The following is a 23,792-nucleotide window of genomic DNA, read 5'->3' as shown; positions in this document are numbered from 1 at the left end:
AAAACGTTTTATACTATTAATATACCCTTTATATAACCCGACATTCAAACGTTTTCTGACAACCTTTAATAACCTTTTGTGAATGATGTTGAAAACGTTTTGTGTTTACTGGGTATATACTAGTATATACTAAAACATTTTCTTACAATGTAAGACCTCGGAATTAAAAGGGGATTAAGTCACATTTAGCGCATTTTGAAATAAATGGCCAAGAAGGTGGTTTTATCCATGCAGTTTCAATGCTCTACTACATTATTTCATTATGAAATTTGTACAGAGGGCTTATAGATAGCCCCCTTGTAGCAGAAACTGATACTCGTTTTTAATGAATTTGTGACGTAGCCTCCCTTTTTAGCTCTGACGTCTTCAACTTTCAACCATAGAGGCCACACATCCCCTATGGAATTCATGTCTTTAATCACCTACACAGAGGGTGTGAATTTTGAATGGAGCCACCCATTCAGGTAAAACTATTTGAAATTCACACTGTGAAAGATTGTGTGGAAGATTAAGGTCATGTCTCCCATAGGGGTATATGGATTTTAGCTCGAATAGCCCATTGACATTGTAAATCTTTGATTTAACTGTTTACTAGCCTCAGCATTACTCCCCATACACTATCCCCCTTTCCCTGTGATCAGCAAATCATGGACCCCTATTAATTCTTACCTAATGGTTCCTATGAACAACGCAGGATCTTGTGGTATTATGGCTAGTTTTGAGCGTAGATCATAGAGACCGATGACGCTGATATCGATATCATCAATCTTGATTTCACCTTCTCCTTTCTCCACCAGTCTGAATAGGCTCACACCCAAGGAAGATTTGCCTGTAGAAACAATGGGCTATTTCAGTTGAAATCCATACATCTCTATGGAAGAATTTAATCTTCTACAGGGAGTGTGAATGAATAACTCCACAAATGTATATGTGGTATTTTTATTTCGGGTCAAACGTCATTAAGGGGTCACATCCGGTATAAAACGAAATACCTTAAAATGCCACAAATAACGTAGGATGGTGATGCAACTTGCACACCCAGTGTCTATAAATCATACACAAATTTGAGATCAAAGGGTATTCAGGGGTCACTTTCGGTATAAAACCAAAAACAACACAGTGACGGTATTTTCACACATTAAAGCCATGTTATAACATTTTCATACAAAATAGATTAGCATTTTTTTGCCATAAAATGTTAGTTTTTACTGTCAGGTATATCCCCTTTTATTTTTGAGCCGAACAACAACGGCAAAGCAAAGAAAATTGGAATTTACTACTAGCGCATATGTCGCCAATACTCCTTCGGTTATGTTATGGTACGACCCTTTGTTGTGTAGATCACCGTCCCGGACGCCGTGTACGTACTGTGTGTTATGAACATCGTGTATGTGTTCGACTAATAATTCCATCGTAATAATAAAACGCCGGTTCCATCGTTTTATTCAAAATCTCGGATTTTGACAAAGCACTTAGAGTATTGATTTTTTGCAGGGTATATTGGTTTAATAAAGTACAATATAATCGTGTAAAAATGAATTTTAAAAAAAATCAGTGAGGGCGTCCTCCTCAGCAAATGTTATAATATGGCTGTAATTGATGTTCCCCAGTGTACATGTGGTATTTGTATTTGGTGTTAAAGGTCATTAAAGGGTCACACCACGGTTGTGTTCGTGGTCTTAAACCAGTTTATACTTTTACTTACCAGAACCTGTTCTGCCTACTATTCCAATCTTTTCTTTTGGTTTTGCTTCAAATGAAATCCCTCGTAAAACTAACGGCAGATTATCACGGTATCTCATCTTCAATTTCTCAAACTTCACATGACCTTGTTTGGGCCAGTCTGCTGGAGGTTCATAATCTTTGATCTTTGTTGGTGCCTCTGATGTTAAATTCTGAAATACACGAGACAGAAAAGAGAATGCTGAAAGCATGGCTTGCTTACTTACTTGCTTAGATCGACTTGTCTAGTCGGACTCCACTGATGGCTCTTCACAGAACTCTGTTCTGCATGCAGTTCCTAATGTCTTGTCTTTCTAGCCCAGTCTCCTCAATTAGTTGCTTGATGTAGTACTTCCGTGGTTGTTCTCTTGATCCTCGTAGGCTGCTACAGCAAAACTATGGAAGCTGCCTCGGTTTTGTTTCTGGCACAGTCTCCAGCAAATCTCAGCCATTTCATTTTCAGCCTTTCGGAAATTGGGGGGTAGATTGCAGTACAGCTCATTATTGTGGTATGTGACTGCCATGTAACATTAAGCGCTTTTCTTAGAAGTCTTGTGTAACAACCACCAAGCAGTGCCTACATAGTTTTAGTCTATTAATTCAGATAAAAAGGGGGCAGACTATAGGCTAAACCCACATATACACCCTATATGAAAGATATGACCTTAATCTCCCACACAGGGGGTGTAGATTGCAAATGGATTTACCTCAAATTCCATACACCCCCATATGGGGTGTAGGCAGTTGGAATATGCAATTACAACTTCGTCTGAAATCTTACTAGTGCCACAACTCTACACATACCTTGATATAATCAACAATTCTCTCTACTGATGTAAAATGACCATCTAAGATTGTAGTCAGTCGGACGATGAATTGGAATATACCAAGAAGCTGTGGACACAAACAAAAGCAGAAGCAGATTATCAGACATATGAGTCACCGAGTGACCTTTCAACATACACTTCAAAATAAGAAGTCCTTACTTGTTTGAATGGTCATATGGTTTTAGAGAATTAATTAAAACTAATACATTTCGAAAGTTGAAAAGTTTGTTAGCCGCAGAATGATATTGCTTTGTGTACAAAAGCTATGATAGAGAACTTTATTTTATTCTAAATTCTTTTTATTGGTGATTGAGAAATTTGAAGCAATTTTATTAGGCGAAGCGTCCAAACAAATCCCTTTTGCGTAAGGGAAATCCCTTTGCGGACTCGACCAAGAAATCCATTATCGAACCAATTACGACACTTGCATGACTTGAGAGTTTCTTTCAGATTGATTATCTACGACCATCAAGTGCCATAGATCACAATGGGCGACTCATAGTGCATGACGAAGATCGATATCACTGTTTTACCACAAATTTTGCTCTGAATTGTTACCCAGTGACCAGAAATTAATTATTATTTGCAACGCATAAGCATGTTGGGGCTTTTTGTAGCTGTTTTTCATGTAGATTTTGATAATGATAAAAAACCCACAAAATTTCACATTTTGATTAGTTTAACTATTTCATACACGTACTGAAAATAACACACTATCGATTGCAAACATAAAGACTTGACATTTAATATGGAATATATTTTCACAAAATCCCACGACTGGTATGGACTGAGTCTGCATAAACAGCATGGGCTGTTTGTGGATGTGTCGGGAGATGGTGTAAAATAATTGTTTGATATAAAATGTACTTTCCATTAGTTAACATTATGGTGCTCATAATAAAGCGAATTTGCCTAAAATGGCGGATATAGGGAGGGGGACACAATTTCGGTCTTTTTGCAACACTGTTTTGATATTTTCAAATTTATCGGGGTTTCAGGGGATATTTCCTAAACTTCGTTAGCAATTGGCATTCATTACAGCTGAAATACACTTGCGATGTACCCGGCTTAAAAAGACTTTAAAATATGACTCTTAAAAGTGGTACGTACTCAGAAAGTTTGAATGGCCCCTGGGGTCAAATATTATACACTTACGGTACAAAAACAACTGCGCGGATTCCTGGTTGTCCAATGAACTCACGCTGTCTCTTTGTGTACAGCAAGTTTATAACATTTGACCCCAGGGGCCATTCAAACTTTCTGAGTGCGTACCACTTTTAAGAGTCATATTTTTAAAGCTCCTCTCACTTTCAAATCTTCCCCACCTATATATCCTCTTTTTCCCTCTCCCCAGTGTCTCCTTCTCCCCGCCCCCTCGCATCCCCTGCACTCGATATCTCCTCTCCCCTACATACTTTTCCACTCTCGAGCTCTCCTCTCACCCTCCTTCCATTCCCAGAATACAACAGCCATTGTCAGTAGCATAGTAAGAATACCTATATAATCAAAATGCCAGCCATTTATTAGCTATGCAACACACATTATACCCGTACACAGGGGCGGCGCCAGGGTATTTTGATAGGGGGGGGCAAAACAATTTTAGAAATTTGTTATGGGGCGCGACAGCGGCGCCCGTCGCGCTTGCGCGACGCAGGGGGGTGTCTGAGGGGGGATGTGCCCCCCTCAGAATTTGGAAAATTTTTAAAATGAAAGCACAAATGAAGCCATTTGATGCACCTTTTTCGGGTTATTTATTTATTTTCCAGCCGCATATTTTTATGGATTTCATTCACGGGCCCGACTTTAAGCCCGCTGGTTTTAGGCATGGACCTACTCAATTAGTAAATCCAGCACCTTTTGGCAACAAAATAAGTTCATTGTACAAATGTGCACGAAGTGAAATATGGTGGAAATGTTAAACAAAGTCGCGCGAAGCGCGAAAAATTGGCACTTTTTAGGCAAAAATGGCCAAATATGAGGTTACTTTGGTCAGAAACCCACATACAGGCATCAACATTAGGGAATGCTTGTATGGACCATCTACCCTATCAAAATATTGGGGGGGGGATTTATGCCCCACACCCGGGTCGGATCTCTACGCCTCTGGTCGCAACGCGGTGTATGTTAAGTCAGTTGCATTGTATATGATATGCCGGGTTTTTTTATTATAAATTGGCACGATAAAATTATATGAAGGGGGGGGGTCTTAAGGTTGGAAATATTTCAAACTGAAAGCCGTAATCAGAAGCGTAGACGGGAGGTATAGTCGCCCCTATGATCACTAAAAGCCCAAAACTCCACTTTGCGAGCGTAGCGAGCGAAAAAAAACCCTGTTTTTTATGCTTTTTCAGACAAAATTTGCCCATTCGGGAGTGTAGCGAGCGAAAAAACTAGGTTCTTTATGAGTTGGGAGAAAAGGCAAGAGAAGCCATGTGACTTTTATGGGGGAAAATTTGCCGAAAATGGGCCCAAAATATAAAAACCAACAACTTTAAAACCGCGTAGGTCAGCATTTCACCTGGGGCAAGATGTCCTAACCATGGCCAGGGAGGGGAATGGCTCCTTTTCTTCTTCTCCCTCCTCTCTTTCTCTCCCCTCTCTTTTCTCTCTTCTTCTTCTCTTTCTCCTTCCTTTTACCTCTTTTTTGAAAATCATAGGGGGGGCAATTGCCCCCCTTGCCCCCCCTGTGGCGCCGCCCCTGCCCGTACACTCCCACTTACCGATGTTGCATATGACAATGCCAGTCCTGCTAATGCTGGTGGTATATGACCATGACTAAACACAACACACAATGCAACAGTCACTGTCAGTAGCATAGTAAGAACGTCTAATCGAAAACCCAGCCATCCATTAGCCATGAAAAACATAACCTTAGGTACAGTATTCTCATCAAGCAATCTATGAAACCTACAACGTGACCAAAGTAAGAACGTCTTATCAAAAGGACAGTATTTTTAGCTTCGTTGAACGAATCAATTTTAATCTTCGCCGAAGGAAGAAAAGTGCGTACACATTAGGAAAACACGATTTTTCATCTTCGTTCGAGAAATTTTCTAAGGTGAACAGTGTCTTAAAGGCTTTTATTAAATTCTTACTTTCTCATAAATTCATCAGATTTTCCAAATGCATGAACAGTTGAAAAGCTTTGTACCGTCGTCATAAGATGTGCAAACCATGGTGAGCGTGATATGTTATCTACACGCTTTATGTGAGTGATGGTGCTGTTGAAAAGCGCTATCAATATTACAAACAATGACACCAATAAAACTACAGCGATGAGAATCCATGGAAATACCACGGCAATGAGTCCGATGATGAAAAGCATGCGCAGCATGTTTTGAATCCAGGAATCCAAGTGGAATGGTAGGCGTGCATCAACTGTAAGATAACAGAGAGATTGCGATTTCCAAATGTACGTATCGGACGCCTGTGCAATCTATTCAAAATCACTCTCATGTGACGGGATTTTGAATATTTTGCACGGGCGTTCGATAAGTACGTTTTGAAATCGCAATCTCTAATGGAAACAAAATATCCAATTGATTGATTGATTGGTTCGATTGATTGATTGGTTCGATTGATTGATTGATTGACTGATTGATTGATATAAATTACACCGGTTATCATAAAACTTTTTGTCACTGATTGGATTACGTCATGAAACGTATTAATATCCATCAGTGGCGTACAGGAATGTGAAATTCAAATGGAGTCACCCATTCAGTTGAGCCCATTTGTTGGAATTCACACTCACTGTGTCTTCAATAGGGGGTGCATTAGTGGTGAAGGTTGAGTCATCCTATGGGGGGAGGGGGGTCACCAACCATAATTGGGGGATACCCGAGCTGATGGGGGGGGGGGGGGGCACAAGCCGTTTTCCTATAGTATTTTCTAAATTTTCAAATCATTTGGGGGTACGTTGATTTATTGACTGTTTCTTACCTTCATCCATATCTTTAGAGAATCTGTTCAATATCCTCCCAGATGGGGTGGTATTGATTGATTGATTGATTGATTGATTGATTGATTAATTGATTCTTACCTTCATCCATATCTTTAGAGAACCTATTCAATATCCTCCCAGATGGGGTGGTATTGATTGATTGATTGATTGATTGATTGATTGATTCTTACCTTCATCCATATCTTATGATAATCTGTTCAATATCCTCCCAGACGGGGTGGTATTGATTGACTGATTGATTGAGTGATTGATTGATTGATTGATTGATTCTTACCTTCATCCATATCTTTAGAGAACCTATTCAATATCCTCCCAGATGGGGTGTATTCAAAGAAACTCATCGGACAGGAAACTACTTTGTTGAAGACCTCGTCATGGAGATGAGTGGTTGCTCGTAGAGTTGTCTGAAATTTGGAAGCACAACAAAAATAACTATTTTGGCCCCTAAAATATATCTAAATAAAATTTACAAATGAGCTCATTAAAATGAATTATTAATATGCAAATAATGTGTGTAAAATATCGCCCGTCTGCACGTCCGAGACGGGCTCCTTTGTCATCGGACGTTCTGTTGCCAGTATGACTAGTGGCGTACCATCTGTCAAGATACTGGGACAAAATTAACCAAATATCTTATGTCCATCTTCCGTTTAGCCTGCTGTATGTCACAACTATATGTTGATACACATCATATCGTCGCCAGAGTGCTACACTATCGTAAGTGACATTTTTGGCCAAAATGATATTTTGACGAATTATGGAAGGCCATATAAAAACGCACATTTTAAACCAGGTTTTAAGTTTCAAAATTGCTTAATTATTTTTTAATTAATAAAATAAAATATCGTAAGTGCAATGCAATTTTAATTAATGCATGCAAGCAAGACTATCGTATGTGCCACTTACGATAGTCTTGCACGCTAATTTTGTTTTTCATTTGCTGCAAGACCATCGTATATGCCACATACGTTACTTTATTGGACCTAAACAACAAAATCACGGAATGCTACACCATCGTAAGTGCAAAACAGTCTCTGACACATCACTGGCTGTGACGCTGACGGCTGTATGCGTTGTCATCATGCTGGCTACGTTCATAGCTCCCATGACTGGTAATAGAGACGATAAATCCGGTGTTTTTCAGTAATAAATCTTCAGAGATAACATTACGGTAAAAGGTGTCTTGTTAACTCTTGTTAAGAAACATAAAATGACAAAATATTGGATATTTGAGCCGATATTACGCATATCCTAATTTAGCAATGAATGCTACACTATCGTATGTGGCACATACGATAGTGTTGCACTCTACACTTAAGTCTATTTGAGTGCAACACTATCGTATGTGGCACATACGATAGTGTTGCACTCTACACTAATTTCAATTTGAGTGTAACACTATCGTATGTGGCACTTACGATATCTAAATCAGTAAATAATTCATCGATTTATTAAATTTAACACCATTTATATAGTTTATATTATTAAATTCAAATTGCTTTACATTCCCATGTCATTTTATGGCTACTTGAAACAAACGGCTACGCTAAACACAAAAATGCTTCTCCTGTAAAACTGTCCAAACTGCACTTACGATAGTGTAGCACTCTGCCGACGATATACATCCCAAAAAAGTCATTTTGGTAGCGGTCAGCTGGATTATTTCTATCCTCCTTGAATTTCCATAGATATAATTTTAAAATCCAACCATGAAAGCGGTCGTGACTAACCTTTGTGAATACTACTGACTTTAATAAGAGAGTAATCAGTATGAGGGCTGGTACACAACACCCATAGATAATCTGATACATCCATAGATCTGGGTTGTCTAAGATACTACTACTCATCATGACTAACCTTTGTGAATACAACTGACTTAAAGAGAGTAATCAGTATGAGGGCTGGTACAGAGCACACATAGATTATCTGATACAACCATAGATCTGGGTTGTCTAAGATTCTACCAAGACCCGCTGATGATGTGCTATTTGATAACAGTAAAGATGCACCCTGAAAAAATAGCATAAATTAATCGATCACTTTAGAATCCATGTTTGGGATATCTGTACAGCACAATATTGAGAATGGATTTGAAGATTTTAAAGATGATTTCTGTAACAGAGGGTTGAGATGAGCTTCAACAGGCATAGTTGATTTTGCTGTTGTTCCACAAACAATTACCATCTTATTTAGCAAAGTAAACACCTCACATAAAGTAATTACCCCCTTCATTATGAGACGACAACTCAAAATCTATGCGTCATATTTAAAAAACAAACGCAGTTTAAATTCTGCAAATTTTGATTCATCCTTTGTCTTGATAGTTCAAAGTTTTGTAGCCATGGTGACAAAGATGCATTTTCAACTTAAAGCCATATTGTAACATTTCTATAAAAATAGATTAGTATTTCTTTTCCATAAAATGTTAGCTTTTACTGTCTCCTTTTAATTTAGAGCTGAACAAGTGCAGTAAAGCAAATAAAATTGGAATTTACTACCAGCTCTAATACGGAACGATCCTTTGATAATTGCGTGTGTTAGAGACCGTCCCGCACGACCTGTACGTATTGTTAAGAACATCGCATACATCGCATACGTGTTCGACTAATATTTCTATCGTAATAATAAACCGTCTTATTAAGACAGTTTAATCAAAATCTTGGATTTTGACAAAACTACGGCACCTAAAGCCTTGATTTTTGCAGGGTATCTTTGTTTATTAAAGTACATTACAATCGTGTAAGAACCAGAATTTAAAAAAAATATATTGAGGCCGCCCTCCTCAGCAAATATTACAATATGGCTTTAAGTTGCACTAAAAAGCTACTCAAGTCAGTGTACCATTACATTCTCCATTGAAAGATGCCAGGTTTCCAATACTGTCTATTTCTTTATCACTTACCCCATCACCTTGTTGGAACCAGTAGCTGAGCCACCAATTACTAAATATAGTACCAAATGCAAACAGAACAAAGAGAAACAGCATGAAGAAAGCTACGATAAACCCACCACACGCCCTGATGTAGGACAGCGCCGTCCGGAATCGGTTTACTCTGGCTTCCACGGATTCATCCTTAATTAGACCGCCTGTGATAACGAATCATATGAATGGAAGTTATGAAATTCCTGACAAGTTAGAAAATTGAACACCCCAAATTGAGTTGGTTTCCTAATTCAATCCCCTAGAGAAAATTTCAACCCCACTAAAACCACCAAAACAGATTTTTACCAATCCTGGCGTTAGTATCTATCATGAGGTGACCAGATAACCAGGCTGTCATTATAGCTGGAGGCAGTATGACACAGATGGGTCAATGAGTTACATATAAATGACCTTGTGTGGTATTTAGTTTCCAAGAAGTGAGTTTTGCCTCAGGCAATTTGTGGTTAAATGTTGATCCCTCACTACCAGAGTTATTACCGTCAATTTAGTTTAAAAAGGAGATGAGACGTGAACAATTCTGTTCAGGCAGTGAAACCTAATGGACAGTATCCTGCTACAGACGGCGCAGAAAACAATTAAGCCAATATTTGGCCAAGAAAAGGCATCACTGCATCAAGAGCTTCCAGAGATGCTGCCCCCTGGACCCCCATCATGGATTTGCTCTGGACCCCAGGGGCCCACCACCCACCTTAATGGCACTCTGCCGTCGCAGTAAATATTCCAAACAGCAGTTCAAGTTCCCAGAAGGAAATGATCTTTACTGCCCAGCAATATGTTACGTTATCATGGCAAACGGCACCCATGTGAGTGGGTGTATGAATGATGCATAATACAGCTTCTACATGATTCCTATAGTCTTGGACTCAGCCAGTTTAGGCCTTTTCATCACTAAAAAACTGGCGACAAGCTCGAAATAATGATCGTTGATTGGTTTATGAATTTCTATAAATGAAATTTTTTAATTGGTTATAAATATTTTAATATAATACCCAGATTTGTAGCTAACCGTTAATGTAAAAGGTATCCATAGTTACAATAGGACTAGCCAAGGAGCCACGGTGCCAATCATCTGATATCGCCTTTCGTGACAGAGAAGCCGCAGCGCTTGCTTGTTTGCATTTTGTGGATTTATATAAACATGGCTGTCCATCAACCACTGAAACCCCAACCGCTGAAACCCAGTGGATGATTGACAGCAGATTCATCCAAGCTTAATATGGGATGATGTTAGGCTAATCAGAAAAGATGTAGCATCACCACCATACCCCAGGAGGGTGAAAGTGCATAGGAACAATGCCGGAAACTACGTCACGCTATTGTTCGACCTAGGCTACATCATTTTTAACCCCTTCCGTTTCCGTAATACAGCTTTAGTCTCCTCCACCTTCGCAACACGGTACGTGAAATGTCTGGAATCACACTGACGGCGGAGGAGAATACTAGCTGGTCAGACAGTTTAATTTTATCAAGCATATAATACCTGAACAATCACCGTCATTTGATCGATTTACTACAGAATATAATTGATTATTCAAAATATAATTTTAATATGTTAACTTATATATTTGTGTACTAAAGTATAAGGACACGTGAATAAAATCATGTCGAAGACAAAATGGCCGCTAATCCGCCTATTGTCTAGACCTAGGATACATATTTCAACAGAGGGCAGCAGTCTAGGATGCCTATCCCTTTGTCTATTATTCCTGCCATACCCTCTACTACCAACCTTTATGTTTCCGTTCTTCTACCATTGATATATCAGACAAAGAGCTTAGTAAGTCTGGTCTCAAGTCATTCTCATCCATTGATGAAGTCAAGCTTCGATGACTTGCCCCATCAAGACTTGTCATTGATTCATGATTGATGCTTGTGTCCAGCAACGTATCGTTATTGTCTTCGCTTTCGTCCATATGAAATGTTCGTATTAGATTTGCGTATTCTCCATCTTTGGTCATCAAGTCATTGTGTTTACCCTCCTCGGCTATTCTACCATCGCGCATCAGCACGACATAGTCACAGTCCGTCAAATACTGTATGAGAAGAATATGCTACACTAGCGGGTGTCCCGCACTTTGCGCGGGGCCCCGCTAGTTGGGTAAACGGGAGCGGTTAGTAAACCGGAGTGGTTAGTAGACAAGGCAAACGGTTATGATAATTATTAAAACCTGACCTTTGACATGGGTTGAGCTTTCCGGTTTCAAACTGCCCAAGTGTCAGGGATTATATTCCCCAAGTTACAGCCTAATGGGAGCAACTGTGAATTTGACCTGACCTTTGCAGTTTTATACTCCCAAGTGCCATGGATTTTCCCCCGAGACACAGACCGATCAGAGCTACTTTAAATTTAACCTGACCTTTGACCTTATATGACCTTTGCAGTTTTATACTTCCCAAACAGCCAATCATCTTACGCGTATTCATCTTCGACCAATGAAATCTCGCCATAGCATTTCTTACACGCGTAAGATTTGCCTATTAGGGATGGACGGTATTCCATTTTGATTAGTACATACGACGAGCGTCGAATAATATCAGCCTCGATATCGATATGTACCGAGGTAGATTTCGTAAACGTGATCATTTAAGTTTCACCTCTTGAAACTAATTGATATTGAGTACAAATTGACTCCAGATAATTGAGAAAAAGTAACCAGAAAGTGAGATAAATCGGGCTGTGACCATGACGGTCCAACAATCAGAACAATTCCTGAAAGAGTTTTGGCATACAATACAGGTATATCGCGTATCGTCCATCACTAAAATCTTACACGTATAAGAAGTCGTGGGGTTACAAATCTAAAAACGTCTTTACATAATATTGGTCGAAGTTTGCTACGCGTAAGATGATTGGTTGTTTGTGATTTCTTACTCTATGATTCGTCAACTTCAGAATCCCACGTCATTCTTACACGTGTAAGATGCAACCTTACACGTATAAGATGCAATCTTACGAGTATAAGATGCAATCTTACACGTGTAAGATAACATCTTACACGTGTAACTTAAAACGTTTGTCTTACACGTTTTTTGGACCACTTGGCCATTCATAGTAAAGGTTCATCTACATTTGAAAGCGTGGTTTAGATGGTCAAATAATCTCTAGTCAACCTGTGAAAGAATTAGACCATCAAAATATTTGCTTATCACATAATAGCTACGAATAAATACCAAACGCATCTCAAGTGGTGGTCACTCCAAAACATTACATGGTTTAGGAGAACATTTTTATGTGACTTGGGGGATGATTTAAAGTGACCACCACTTGAGATGAGTCTCGTATTTATTCCTAACTATTATGTAAGAAGGGAAACATATAGCAGCCTATAAATGCATCCGATCTTTTTTGATACACACATATAATAAACATACCTGTAGTTGATGAGTGACAAATACAACTGATTTTCCATTCCCTTGTAATGCATCTTTGATGCAATGTCTAAAGATGTGCTGTCCTACATGAGTATCTACTGCACTCAAAGGATCGTCTAATAGGTACACATCCGCATTCGAGTAAAGCGCCCTCGCCATACTAACACGTTGCTTTTGGCCACCACTGAGGTTAATACCCCTTTCGCCGATCTGTAAAAAGTATATTTTGATGACGATATAGCTCTACCATGTAAATGGTACTGAAGCTATCATTAACAAAGCTCATAAAGTAAGTTGGTGACAAGAAAATTTATGACAGTTTGTACTGAGAGTTCTCCACAGCGTAAGTCAATATCTCTTCTCATCATAACCTCATTATAAATCAATCAATCATTCTTACCTCATCTCCCTGAGCTAAGAAATCTGAATCCTCCTGTAAGCTACAAGCATCAATGGCTTTATCAATCCCCTCATCATAACCTCATCGATCAATCAATCAATCAATCAATCAATCAATCAATCAATCAATCAATCAATCAATCAATCAATCAATCAATCAATCAATTACCTCAGTTCTATCTCCCTGAGCTAAGATGTCTAAATACTCTTGTATGCTACAAACATCAATGGATTTGGCATATCTTTCATCATCATAACATGATTATAAATCAACCACTCAATCGATCAATCAATAAATCAATCAATCACTCTTACATCAGATATCTAAATCCTCCTGTAAGCTACAAGCATCAATGGCTCTGACATATCTCCCCATATCATTACCTCATCAATCAATCAATTGATAAATCAATCAACTAATCAATCAATCAATCTCACCTCAACTTCATATCCCTGTGCTAAGATATCTAAACCCTCCTGTAAGCTATAAGCATCAATGGCTTTGGCATATCTCTTTTCATCATAACCTCATCATCAAACAATCAATCATTGTTACCTCAGTCTCATCTCCCTGTCCCTGTGCTAAGATATCTAAATCCTCCTGTAAGCTACAAGTATCAATGACTTTGGCATATCTCCCCTCATCACAACCTCATTAATCAATCAATTGATCAATCAATCAGTCAATCAATCAATCAATCAATCAATCAATCAACAATCAATCAATCAATCAATCAATCAACAATCTCACTTCAGTTTCATCTCCCTGTGCTAAGATATCTAAACCATCATGTAAGCTACAAGCAACAATGGCTTTGGCATATCTCTCCTCATCAGTGGCGTCACCAGGGATTTTTTCGGGGGTATATCACCTAGGTTTCATTATCATTGAGGTATAGGACTTTTTATTTTTCGGAGGAGAGCAGGTAGGGCAACTACTTGATTATATTTCTACATGTTCATACTACATACTCTGAAAATTTTAGAAAATTCGCACGAGTCCGTTTTTTTAAAACACATTTTTGTTCCTAAAATGGGGGTTATAGCGCCCTCAACGGGCACTCTCTCCATAGGGCTTCATGTAAAGACCAGTTTAAGACAAATGGCCCTAATATAAAACGGACTCGTGCGAATTTCCTCAAATTTTGCATATGATGTAGGTTTAACATCTGGAATGTAATGCAAGTGATGTCGTTGCTGCTCTTCTAAATTCATTTTTTAAATGTCCGCACCAGACCAAGGTGGTATGGGGGTGCAAAGTGAATTTCAGGGCGCCGCGGCTGCTCCTCATCATAACCTCATCATCAAGCAATCAATCATTCTTACCTCAGTTTCATCTCCCTGTGCTAAGATATCTAAATCCTCCTGTAAGCTACAAGCATCAATAGCTTTGGCATATCTCTCCTCATCATAATCATCCCCAAATAAGATGTTTTCTTTTACAGTTGCATTGAATATGCATGCTTGTTGTGAGACATATGCTATGGAACCCTCCAGTGCTATGGTGCCATTCATTCTTACCATACGGCCTAGTAGGGCGGACATTAATGAGCTTTTACCACTGCCGACACTACCACAAATACCTACAAGAGAACCCTTTATTTGAAACAAAAATATAATGTTAATATAATTTTATAGCAGTTGGAAATTCATCATCTTATTACTGTATTAACAAACAAGTGGTTAAATAGCACACACAACACTTAGGACATGGACCAATGCAGGGAAAACGAAGCAAAAACAAACCATCACATACAAGAAATGCATAAAAATCATTTAAAAGAGCCAACAAACATGATTAAACAATGTTCAATTTGAGGTATTCGAGGTCATCCCACAAGGGCTCTTTCAACCCAACAATGCTAGTTTATAAATGTCTTTGGTGACCTTTTTGGTGACTGTAGCTTTGCAAAATTTGAAAATGGAACGCACACGAGACACGTTATCTTTACTGACCAGGCCTCGAGCACCCTGGGACGAGAACCAACCTCAAAACAAACTAGATTTGTTTTTACACCCCCTTGTTAAAATCAGAAATAAGACCGGAATATTTGTTTTGCTTACTATCATGAGATGTTTTTATATTTTGTTCAAAAGGAACAGTGAGTTCGGCAATAAAAGCCATTTGGGCAGATTCATATACAAAAATATGTCCGGGCGTTGAGATGTAGGCAAAATATTTGGAGGTATTGTACACCGTACCCGGAAGAGGTCATGCCCTTGATGTCCGCAAAAACCTTCACATCGTTCTACCAAGAGTCTACGACCAAGTGTTGGGTCAAGTGTCCAAAAGGTCATTGATCCAAAACTTGGGTTGCCAGTCTCCCGATGAAGGTCGAAGTTACGACCGAAAATTTGAGGTATGTCTAATCTTGTGTTGAGATCAAAAGTTTAAAAATCATAAATTACCACTTTAATGATTGTATTCAGTACTTGGTTGTCTAGGTTGTAAGCTACTACACAAGCTTTAATTTGTTTCAATATGGTGGTCCTCAATTAGTAGTCCTAAAACAGCTTGGGCCACTTTCGTGTCATACCGTCGTTTTCCCTTTTCTGTTTCTGTTTCGGTTTCAGTTTTCGGTTTCGGATCTCATTGTTATTTTGAAGTGTTAGCATGGTACGTGTGAACAATCCTTTTATTCTAGTCTTTTGTTGCCTACAGAAAAGTTGAACGAAGATAACTTCTGTTTCGGTTTCGGGAGTTATGTTAATTTCTGACATGAAAAACGTGAGATGAGAGGGTTGATGCTAATCTAGACAAAAGAAGTGTCTAAATTTTACGGTCGTAAATTTGCGATAAATTGTACGGCTTCAATTGACTTGCGTTGGGTGTATAGGTACTTCAGCCTAGGCGGGAGTGGCTCGTGAAAATAGCCCAGCGTAGAAATATACATTAATCAGTGTTGCCAAGAATTACGTATACTTGTTCGTGCAATCGCGCAAAAATCGGTCATATGATTATGTAGAGATGAAACGGGGAATTATTTTCGTCCCAAATACACCTTAAAACTTGGTAATATGCAACACCTAAGAATTGCGTTGAAGTGAAACTAATTGGATTTCTTTCATTGGAATTGGTAATCTGATAATTGCTTCAGGCAAAATTGCCAGACTCAAATCTATTTTAAATGTATATTATTTGTCATTCATTGACCAGCGAAAGGGACGCTAGACCACTAAAAACACCGGTCTTCCACACACTGTGGGTGTTCCATAATCTTGTCTTATCCAGCCTTTAATAACAACAGGCATCCATCTCTATTGAAATAAGCCGATTGGTACTTCAAACTTAACAATGAAATCAAGGAACAGATCAACTCACATAATCCCTTGCGTTTTCGTTTCTGAACAATAGAGCAAACAGAAAAGATAAAACGACAGTTTGTATAGCAAAAGTGACTGAATTCAGTTGAATCAAGAACCATCTGCTCTAAACAGATGAGTAATTGTAAACAATAGGACACTTAAAATGGTATTTTAATTTATAAATTTGAAATTTCATATTATTTATTTACTAATGTCAATTAAGTGAAAGAAAATTGCGAAAAACCTTTGTTCAAATTTTTGACGATAAGCATGAAAGTTCATTTGACAGAATGATACGTGCAAAAAGTGCCCAAGCGATAAAGTAAAATCGGGAATACCATTTGAGCTGGGAAAGTCAAGTTTTTCTGTTAGCCAAGATATTACTATTAAATTCTACTGTATGTCACATTTACGCCGTGACCCATTGTTTTCTGAAGAGCCCAAATGCAATTGCTAATCATGAAAATCAATTTAAGCGATGCAAGTTTGATATGAGCGAAAATATCAAAATTGGCCCAACTCGTTTTCTGGACGATTTAGTTTATTGAGCATGATTGAACCCGAACTAGTAAATAAACCAAGTTTAAAGTTTTTCTATTGGCCAAGATGTTACTGATTCTACTGTATATAACATTGGTGGCGTGATCTCCTATCTCTTATTTTTTCTAAAAAGCGTATAATTTTTATTGTTACAGTCTGTGCCACTTGAAGTGGCTCTCGATTCACATGAAATTCCTGTGAACCAGGAGCCACTTTGGGTCAAATGTGGCTGAGACGTCCTTATTCTCTCTTATGAGGCACATTTCTACCAACACACCCATTCCTTCAATCAAATTTGCAGAAATAAAATGTCCCCCAATACGTACCTTTTTAACAACCAAATTCATATCAAAAAGACATGTGACCACACTTGAGCTACCATCAAGAAACTTCTCCATCTCTCCCTTCTTCTGTTGTTGCTGATTATCTTTCCCTTCCCCCTGCTGCTGCTGTTGCTGTAAACTCGCAATGCTAGACTCTGGTGAGCTAGTTCTCTCTTTATCCCATGCAAATGTGGCATTGCTGATTTCTATGGCATTAGCTAGGTTCTCAGGCTTGTTTTGAATGGGTTCTATTTCTTCCATTAACAATAATTCCTGTATAACGTAAATTGAATGATAAATTAAACTATATATTTGATTAAAAAAGTATAAAGACACACACCAATGGCATTGGGCTATTCCAGTCGAAATCCATACACCCCCTATGGAAGACATGACATTAAAGTCACATTATAACATTTCTTTAAAAAATAGATTAGTATTCATTTTCAATAAAATGTTGGCATTTACTGTCAGATATGTCCCCTTTTAATTTTGAGCCGAACAAGTGAGGTTTATTGGAATTTACTACTAGCGCCAATGTATGTTACTTCGGCGGTTGTAATATGGTACGATCCTCTGGCGTGTGTGTCCCGCACCGTCGTGTACGTAGGGGTGTGTTGACATCGCATACGCGTTCGTCTAATATTTCTATCGTAATAATAAAACGACGGTTTCGGCGGTTTATTCAAAATCTCGGATTTTCTTGATTTTTGCAGACAATCGTGTAAAAACCTGAATTTAAAAAATTATTGAGGGCGTTCTCCTCAGCAAATGTTATAATATGGCTTTAATCTCCCACACTGCGGGTGTGCAGGCTGATTCAAAATGAAATACACTGTTGTTTGTTGTGCTGTTGTACGAAATCTATAAGGAATCCGCTAGACCTAACTTTTGGGTGGTTTGTATGTTTAAACGAGCAAAACTAGCTATAAGACACAATGTTTTCCACTACGACCCAAGACCTAACTTTTCAGACGATTTGAATGTTTGAAGGTGCAAAAATAGTCATAAGACACAGTGTTTTCTGCTGCGTTCAGACATCATCCCTACAACTCTTTAACAAATTCTGAATTGGCAGGTGACGTTGAACGCAAACTATATTAGAGAGATTGCGATGTTCCAAACGCAGCACGCGGACCGTACGTTTTCACGTACGTTTTTACGTACGTTAATACGGTGTTAAATATTGCTAGTCTCGGTTCCAAACTGGATTGTGCTCATTTGTCATGGAGGAGAACAGGTCGGGTGGAATAAAGACTATCAATCTGATCTAATCTAATCTAGGTCAATAGAGGGCATAGTGATTGAAAAATTAACAGTAAGTGCAGGCTACTGTGTCTCTGCCTGATTCAAACAGCCCGCTTTTGATTTTGACTAAAATTTTGACTTAACATGCTGCTTAAACTTAATTGTATTTTCGTGCTCCCTAAATATTATTGTTGCCCAAAAACATATATTTTGGTAGATTAAAGATCACTACATCCATATATCATGACTTTACTTTCAAAATGAGACTTTTTCGTCCTGTAATTGGGCGCGTTGCATAAACTTCGACATGAGGTAAAATCAGCATATTTCAACGTAGCATCTGCGTTTTATACTACGTTTATACTATCATTTTTGTACGCAAAGTATCACACATATTGTTACAAACAAAAAGGATCATAATAGTAATTTGACTTTCCTTCGTATGTTCATTATCATTGACTGTCCTTAACATATTGTGAAATGGACAAATTTTGTGCATTTTCAACGATGTATCTACGTTTATTTCGCACGTTGAAAATCTTCAAAACTGGCTAAATACGTGACCTCGCTACGATACAGGAGAGTGCGGCCCTGATTTGGTAAAACGATCTAACTTGAAATTTGGACATTTTGAGATAAATCCATATTTTGGGTAATATGAGGGTGCTCTTTCCATTGGTGACATCCTCAAATCACCACCGTGCTTCGTTTTAAAGATAGCAGAACCTATCTTGGCACTTTTTGTCACTTTCCGTGATTTAATATGGTAAAATGACCTATCTCAAAGTTAGATCATTTTACCGCATTAGCCAAGATCCCTAGAGCGCCAGAACACATTAATGATAATACGGCAAAACAACCTCAAGATAGATCATTTTACCAAATAAATGAGTCTCGCTTTGTTTATTTTTGTTACAAGGTAAAACAGTGCAAAAGAATCTAACTCCCTAAAAATGGTTGTTATTTCAAAATTACTCAACCAAATTAGCCAAACTTTTGCAAATAAAAAGATATTTTCTAAGATATTAGATGTGTTTAAAATAATTTCTTTTATACAAAAAGAAAAACGTCAAGTGTTCAAACTTAAAAGCTCTTTTTCTCAAAACAGCGATTTTCAAGTTAGATCATTTTACCAAATCAGGGCCGATTACTGTGGTTTTGAATAGATCAACGTACGTCTGACACCTATGTTTGGATATCGCAATCTCTCTAGTATCTTTAATTCTGACTTTTATTATAACACCTGGTGTTACGCAAAAATTTGACATCAAGGCTGGTAACAGCAGTCTACACCATGCCCAACGGGTTCAAAAGTCCCATGTAAGCTATTCAATTTCTGCCATACCCCTGTGGAACATTTAAGAACAAAATCAGTGCTGTAACGCTTCCATGATCCATACAGGATAAAATATGGTTAGGTACAGTCAATACTCACTTTAAATCGTGCCCCTGGTTATGTCCAGCCGATATTTACCAAGTTAACCCCTGCCCACCCACTCTCGTATGTCCAGCCAATACTTGCCTTAACTTGTGCCCCTGGTTACACAGCCAATATTTACCTTAACCCTTGTCCACCCCTCTGGTTATATCTAGCCAATAATCACCTTAACCCTTGCCCCCTGATTATGTCCAGCCAATATTTACCTTTACCCGTGGCATGGCTACAAGTGTTTCTGCAATTGCCTTGGCAGCCATAGGTGTTCCCGTTATAACAACACGAGTAGCATTCAGTAATGCAAGGTAGGTGAAAGCCTGTAAGGAATGAATAAAAAAAGAAGCATCAATTTTTGAACCAGAAAGCAAATCTTGGTGATTTATAGTATACTACGCCAAATCCACGGGGTCTCCACTAGAGGTTATCCGTGTTCTATAAGGTACATATCCGATCAGAGACTGCTATACCTTGTTTTAATAGGACTTTCAAAAGAACTACATGCATGTGCAACCATGATTGCTTCAAAATAGCCCGCCAAAGTCATGCAGGTAACTCCGAGGTCGTGCATTGAATTGGTTTGAATGAGGAATACTACGGGAACCAGCGCCGTTTGTTAGAAGTCACACATGAGTAAAGTGGATAACCTCTATTCCAGTTGAAATCCATACATGGAAGACATGACCTTAACTTTCGACACAGCTGGGAGTGTAAATTTCAATAGGATTACCTGATACTCCATTTGAAATGAACACTCCCTGTGTAGGAGATTACGCACTGACCATTAATAGCCCCAAATGACTCAAAAACTATTTAACTACAATTCAGGGACTTGCAGCCAAGCAGTGTACACCCTAGATCTACCACAATGAACCTTCGCAGTCATTATTTGCTCCCCGAGTTTCTTCCCGGATCAGGACAATTTGAAGTACAATAGTTCTTTGTTACAGGACAATTGAAGATGCTAGTTCCATAATGGGGTAAAGCCACGTTGTAACATTTCCATAAAAATAGATTTGTATTTATTTGCCACAAAATGTTAGTTTTCACCCCTTTTAATTTTGATCCGAACAACTGATGTAAAGCAAAGAAAATGCTTGCATTGAAAATACATGTACTTTGAATCTTCTTTATACCATTCATCTCGAACTGCACACAATGTGACTTAACCATCGTTCATACATACGCGCTATACAACAGCATGCGTGATTGGTCGATAGGCGGGCATAAACATATGCCCGGCTATTAGGTCATAAACAAGCCGCGCGAGAACTGATGTACGCTCGGAGGATATATCATTTGTATTTCACATTCCCTCATTTCAAATGTTTAGTTTTGATTTCTCTTTTGTTCAGAAACCAAAAATCAAGGGATTAAAATGTGGAGATGAACTGGTCTGCAATCATAAAACTATTATGCTGGGTGGGTATATAACCAGAAGTATACAATAGCCTAACCAGAAGTATACTATTGTGCTAACATAATTATTATCATGATTGATATCGGAAATCTATCCCCGGCCCCGCGGACGACAGGTGATGCTCTCTGTCGAAGTTGGCATATTACACCCCAAGTTATAGGCCTAGAAATCAGATACATGCACGTATTCATATTGAGGGGTGGGGTGGGTGGGATCTTTGTTTGTTTGTATGAAACATAAACGATGCATGGAGATGATTTGATTATGAATTATTTTATTATCCCCGGTAAGCACAAGTCATACCTCTTACCTAGGCTCCCATCTCCCCCCCCCACTTATATAACCTCCTCTTCCTTAAGTGCCTCCTTCTCCCCCTCCTCGCTTCCCCTATATTCGATATCTCCTCTATCTCGAGCTCTCCCCCCTTCCTTTTCACTTCCAATGCTCTCTCCCATCTGTTACCCTTTCTCCCTGTCCTTACTTCCCCCCCCACACACACACACACTCGCTCTCTCTCTTTTCCCCCACACAAACTCTCTTTCCCCCTCTATCTTCTCTCTTTCCCCCTCTATCTTCTATTTTAATTTCCAGTAAAAATTGCTTCAGTAAAAGTCATCAGCTTGTATTGGAAGTCATAGCCTTCTATTGATTATGGTACATGGGATTAAGGACATGAATCGATTTTGTTTATAACACTCCACATTACGTTTGGGTTTTGGAAAGAACCTTCTGTTAAATCATGCATGACTCAATTACAAATCTCTAAATCCCTTTCTTCTTATCTATTGATATTTTGAATAGTGTTTATCTTTCCCTAATAGATTATGATACTAAATGAACAATCAGCGTGGACAGTTCGCACTAGGCCCTACATCTCATAGGACAATAAAGCTAGCGCCCTGATCGATTCTTTCTGCATATCAATATGCTTCATTTACATTACATTACAGAGATCGGACACTAATCCCAACCATAACAAACCATGTAAACAATGATCACCTATATTACAGGTGATATTACAGGTCTATATAATACGGGATTAGATTAGTAAACTATGATCTATTTGCAAGTATTATTTTGATTGAGCAGGAAAGATGTGATACTATTTTTTTATAGTAGCCTAGTTGCCGGCGTCAGGTATACATAGAATGTTTTTTTTTTATGATGATGACCGTTGGACGTACTGATCATTATGCATGATGCAAACTCATAGGTGTTGTGCATTTGGCAATTTGGAAGGGGTGGGGGTTCAAGATGACCCCATAGGATTATAAAATCAAAATTTCGAATTGCTCAAATACCTCTTTCAAATATATCCAATTATTTACATAAATAAACAAAAACAAACAAATAAATAAATAAATAAATAAATAAATAAATAAATAAATAAATAAATAAATAAATAAATAGAACAAATTTTAGCGTAGCATTAAAATCATAAATATAACCATTGCTGGCAGGAGGACTCGAACCAAGCAGTCTGATGCTCTACCATTGAGCTATGACAGCATCTCGTGAAAGAAATAAATATAAAATATAAAAATTTGTAATTTAAATTTATTTGATAATTTTCTAACCTATATTTTCTTTAGAGCAGGGACAAATATTTCCCCTTTTATCTAATTTGACCGCTATATAAGAATCTACTTCTTTTTATTACTGATTTAATTCCGCGATTTGTTCCATTAAGCAATATCAAAGATTAACTGGGATTAAGTTGGCTTAGTGGTCTTGCACAGTGCTGTTTAACCGGGAGGTACCGAGATCGATTCCCACCTCTGCCTGCATTTTTTTTAAAGACTGGGAAATAATAACCTGACATTCGCCGCTCACATTCGTACTGCAGAAGCGGAGTTATAACTTGTTAAACTTTGCTCCTTCCGTAAAAGGGTACATTATTTTGGCACAACATTATTTCTTTTTTTTTTTTCACATTGCTGGTATTAAATATCAAATGGTCATAATTGGCGGTCACTTCAAATCATCCCCAACTGAACGAGGTTCAGGAATGTCCTCTCATTGTTAATTGTTGGTTAACCCACCAATTGAGAATAAAGGACTATATATAGGTGCAACAGGATTACCTACGGGATTATCTCAAGGATATAATTATGTTCTCCCTCCTTTTCTTACATCTTCTCTGATATGTGCTAGTGTCAATGGTTATTGTTAAAAGGCAATAAGGTGTGTAATTGCAATATTTCCTCTGAATAGGAAAGACTCTCTACATCGAGTTATGTATGCTGGTGGTTCGCAATACTGTTATTTAAGAGAAGGTATCTTCCAAATCCAAAT

The 23,792-nt window shown here is 38.2% G+C and overlaps 1 protein-coding gene across 1 annotated transcript in view; it reads right to left on the bottom strand.

Moving 5' to 3' along the window:
- The window catches only part of LOC140143882 (ATP-binding cassette sub-family C member 5-like), a 44,785-nt gene that overhangs the window by 5,426 nt on the left and 15,567 nt on the right, over positions 1 to 23,792 (bottom strand). Inside the window, exons 7-19 of the mRNA XM_072165708.1 lie at positions 20,290 to 20,397; positions 17,401 to 17,670; positions 14,555 to 14,824; positions 12,830 to 13,039; positions 11,187 to 11,490; positions 9,416 to 9,600; positions 8,371 to 8,523; positions 6,788 to 6,917; positions 5,645 to 5,927; positions 5,270 to 5,456; positions 2,527 to 2,616; positions 1,706 to 1,895; positions 670 to 829 (exon numbers count right to left, since the gene is read on the bottom strand). Coding sequence (XP_072021809.1) covers positions 670 to 829; positions 1,706 to 1,895; positions 2,527 to 2,616; positions 5,270 to 5,456; positions 5,645 to 5,927; positions 6,788 to 6,917; positions 8,371 to 8,523; positions 9,416 to 9,600; positions 11,187 to 11,490; positions 12,830 to 13,039; positions 14,555 to 14,824; positions 17,401 to 17,670; positions 20,290 to 20,397 — 2,540 coding nt within the window. The remainder of the gene's footprint in view (positions 1 to 669; positions 830 to 1,705; positions 1,896 to 2,526; positions 2,617 to 5,269; positions 5,457 to 5,644; positions 5,928 to 6,787; positions 6,918 to 8,370; positions 8,524 to 9,415; positions 9,601 to 11,186; positions 11,491 to 12,829; positions 13,040 to 14,554; positions 14,825 to 17,400; positions 17,671 to 20,289; positions 20,398 to 23,792) is intronic.

This window comes from Amphiura filiformis, unplaced genomic scaffold (assembly GCF_039555335.1).
Source record: "Amphiura filiformis unplaced genomic scaffold, Afil_fr2py scaffold_31, whole genome shotgun sequence".
NCBI lineage: Eukaryota > Metazoa > Echinodermata > Ophiuroidea > Amphilepidida > Amphiuridae > Amphiura > Amphiura filiformis.
This window is presented reverse-complemented; position numbering and strand designations above follow the sequence as displayed.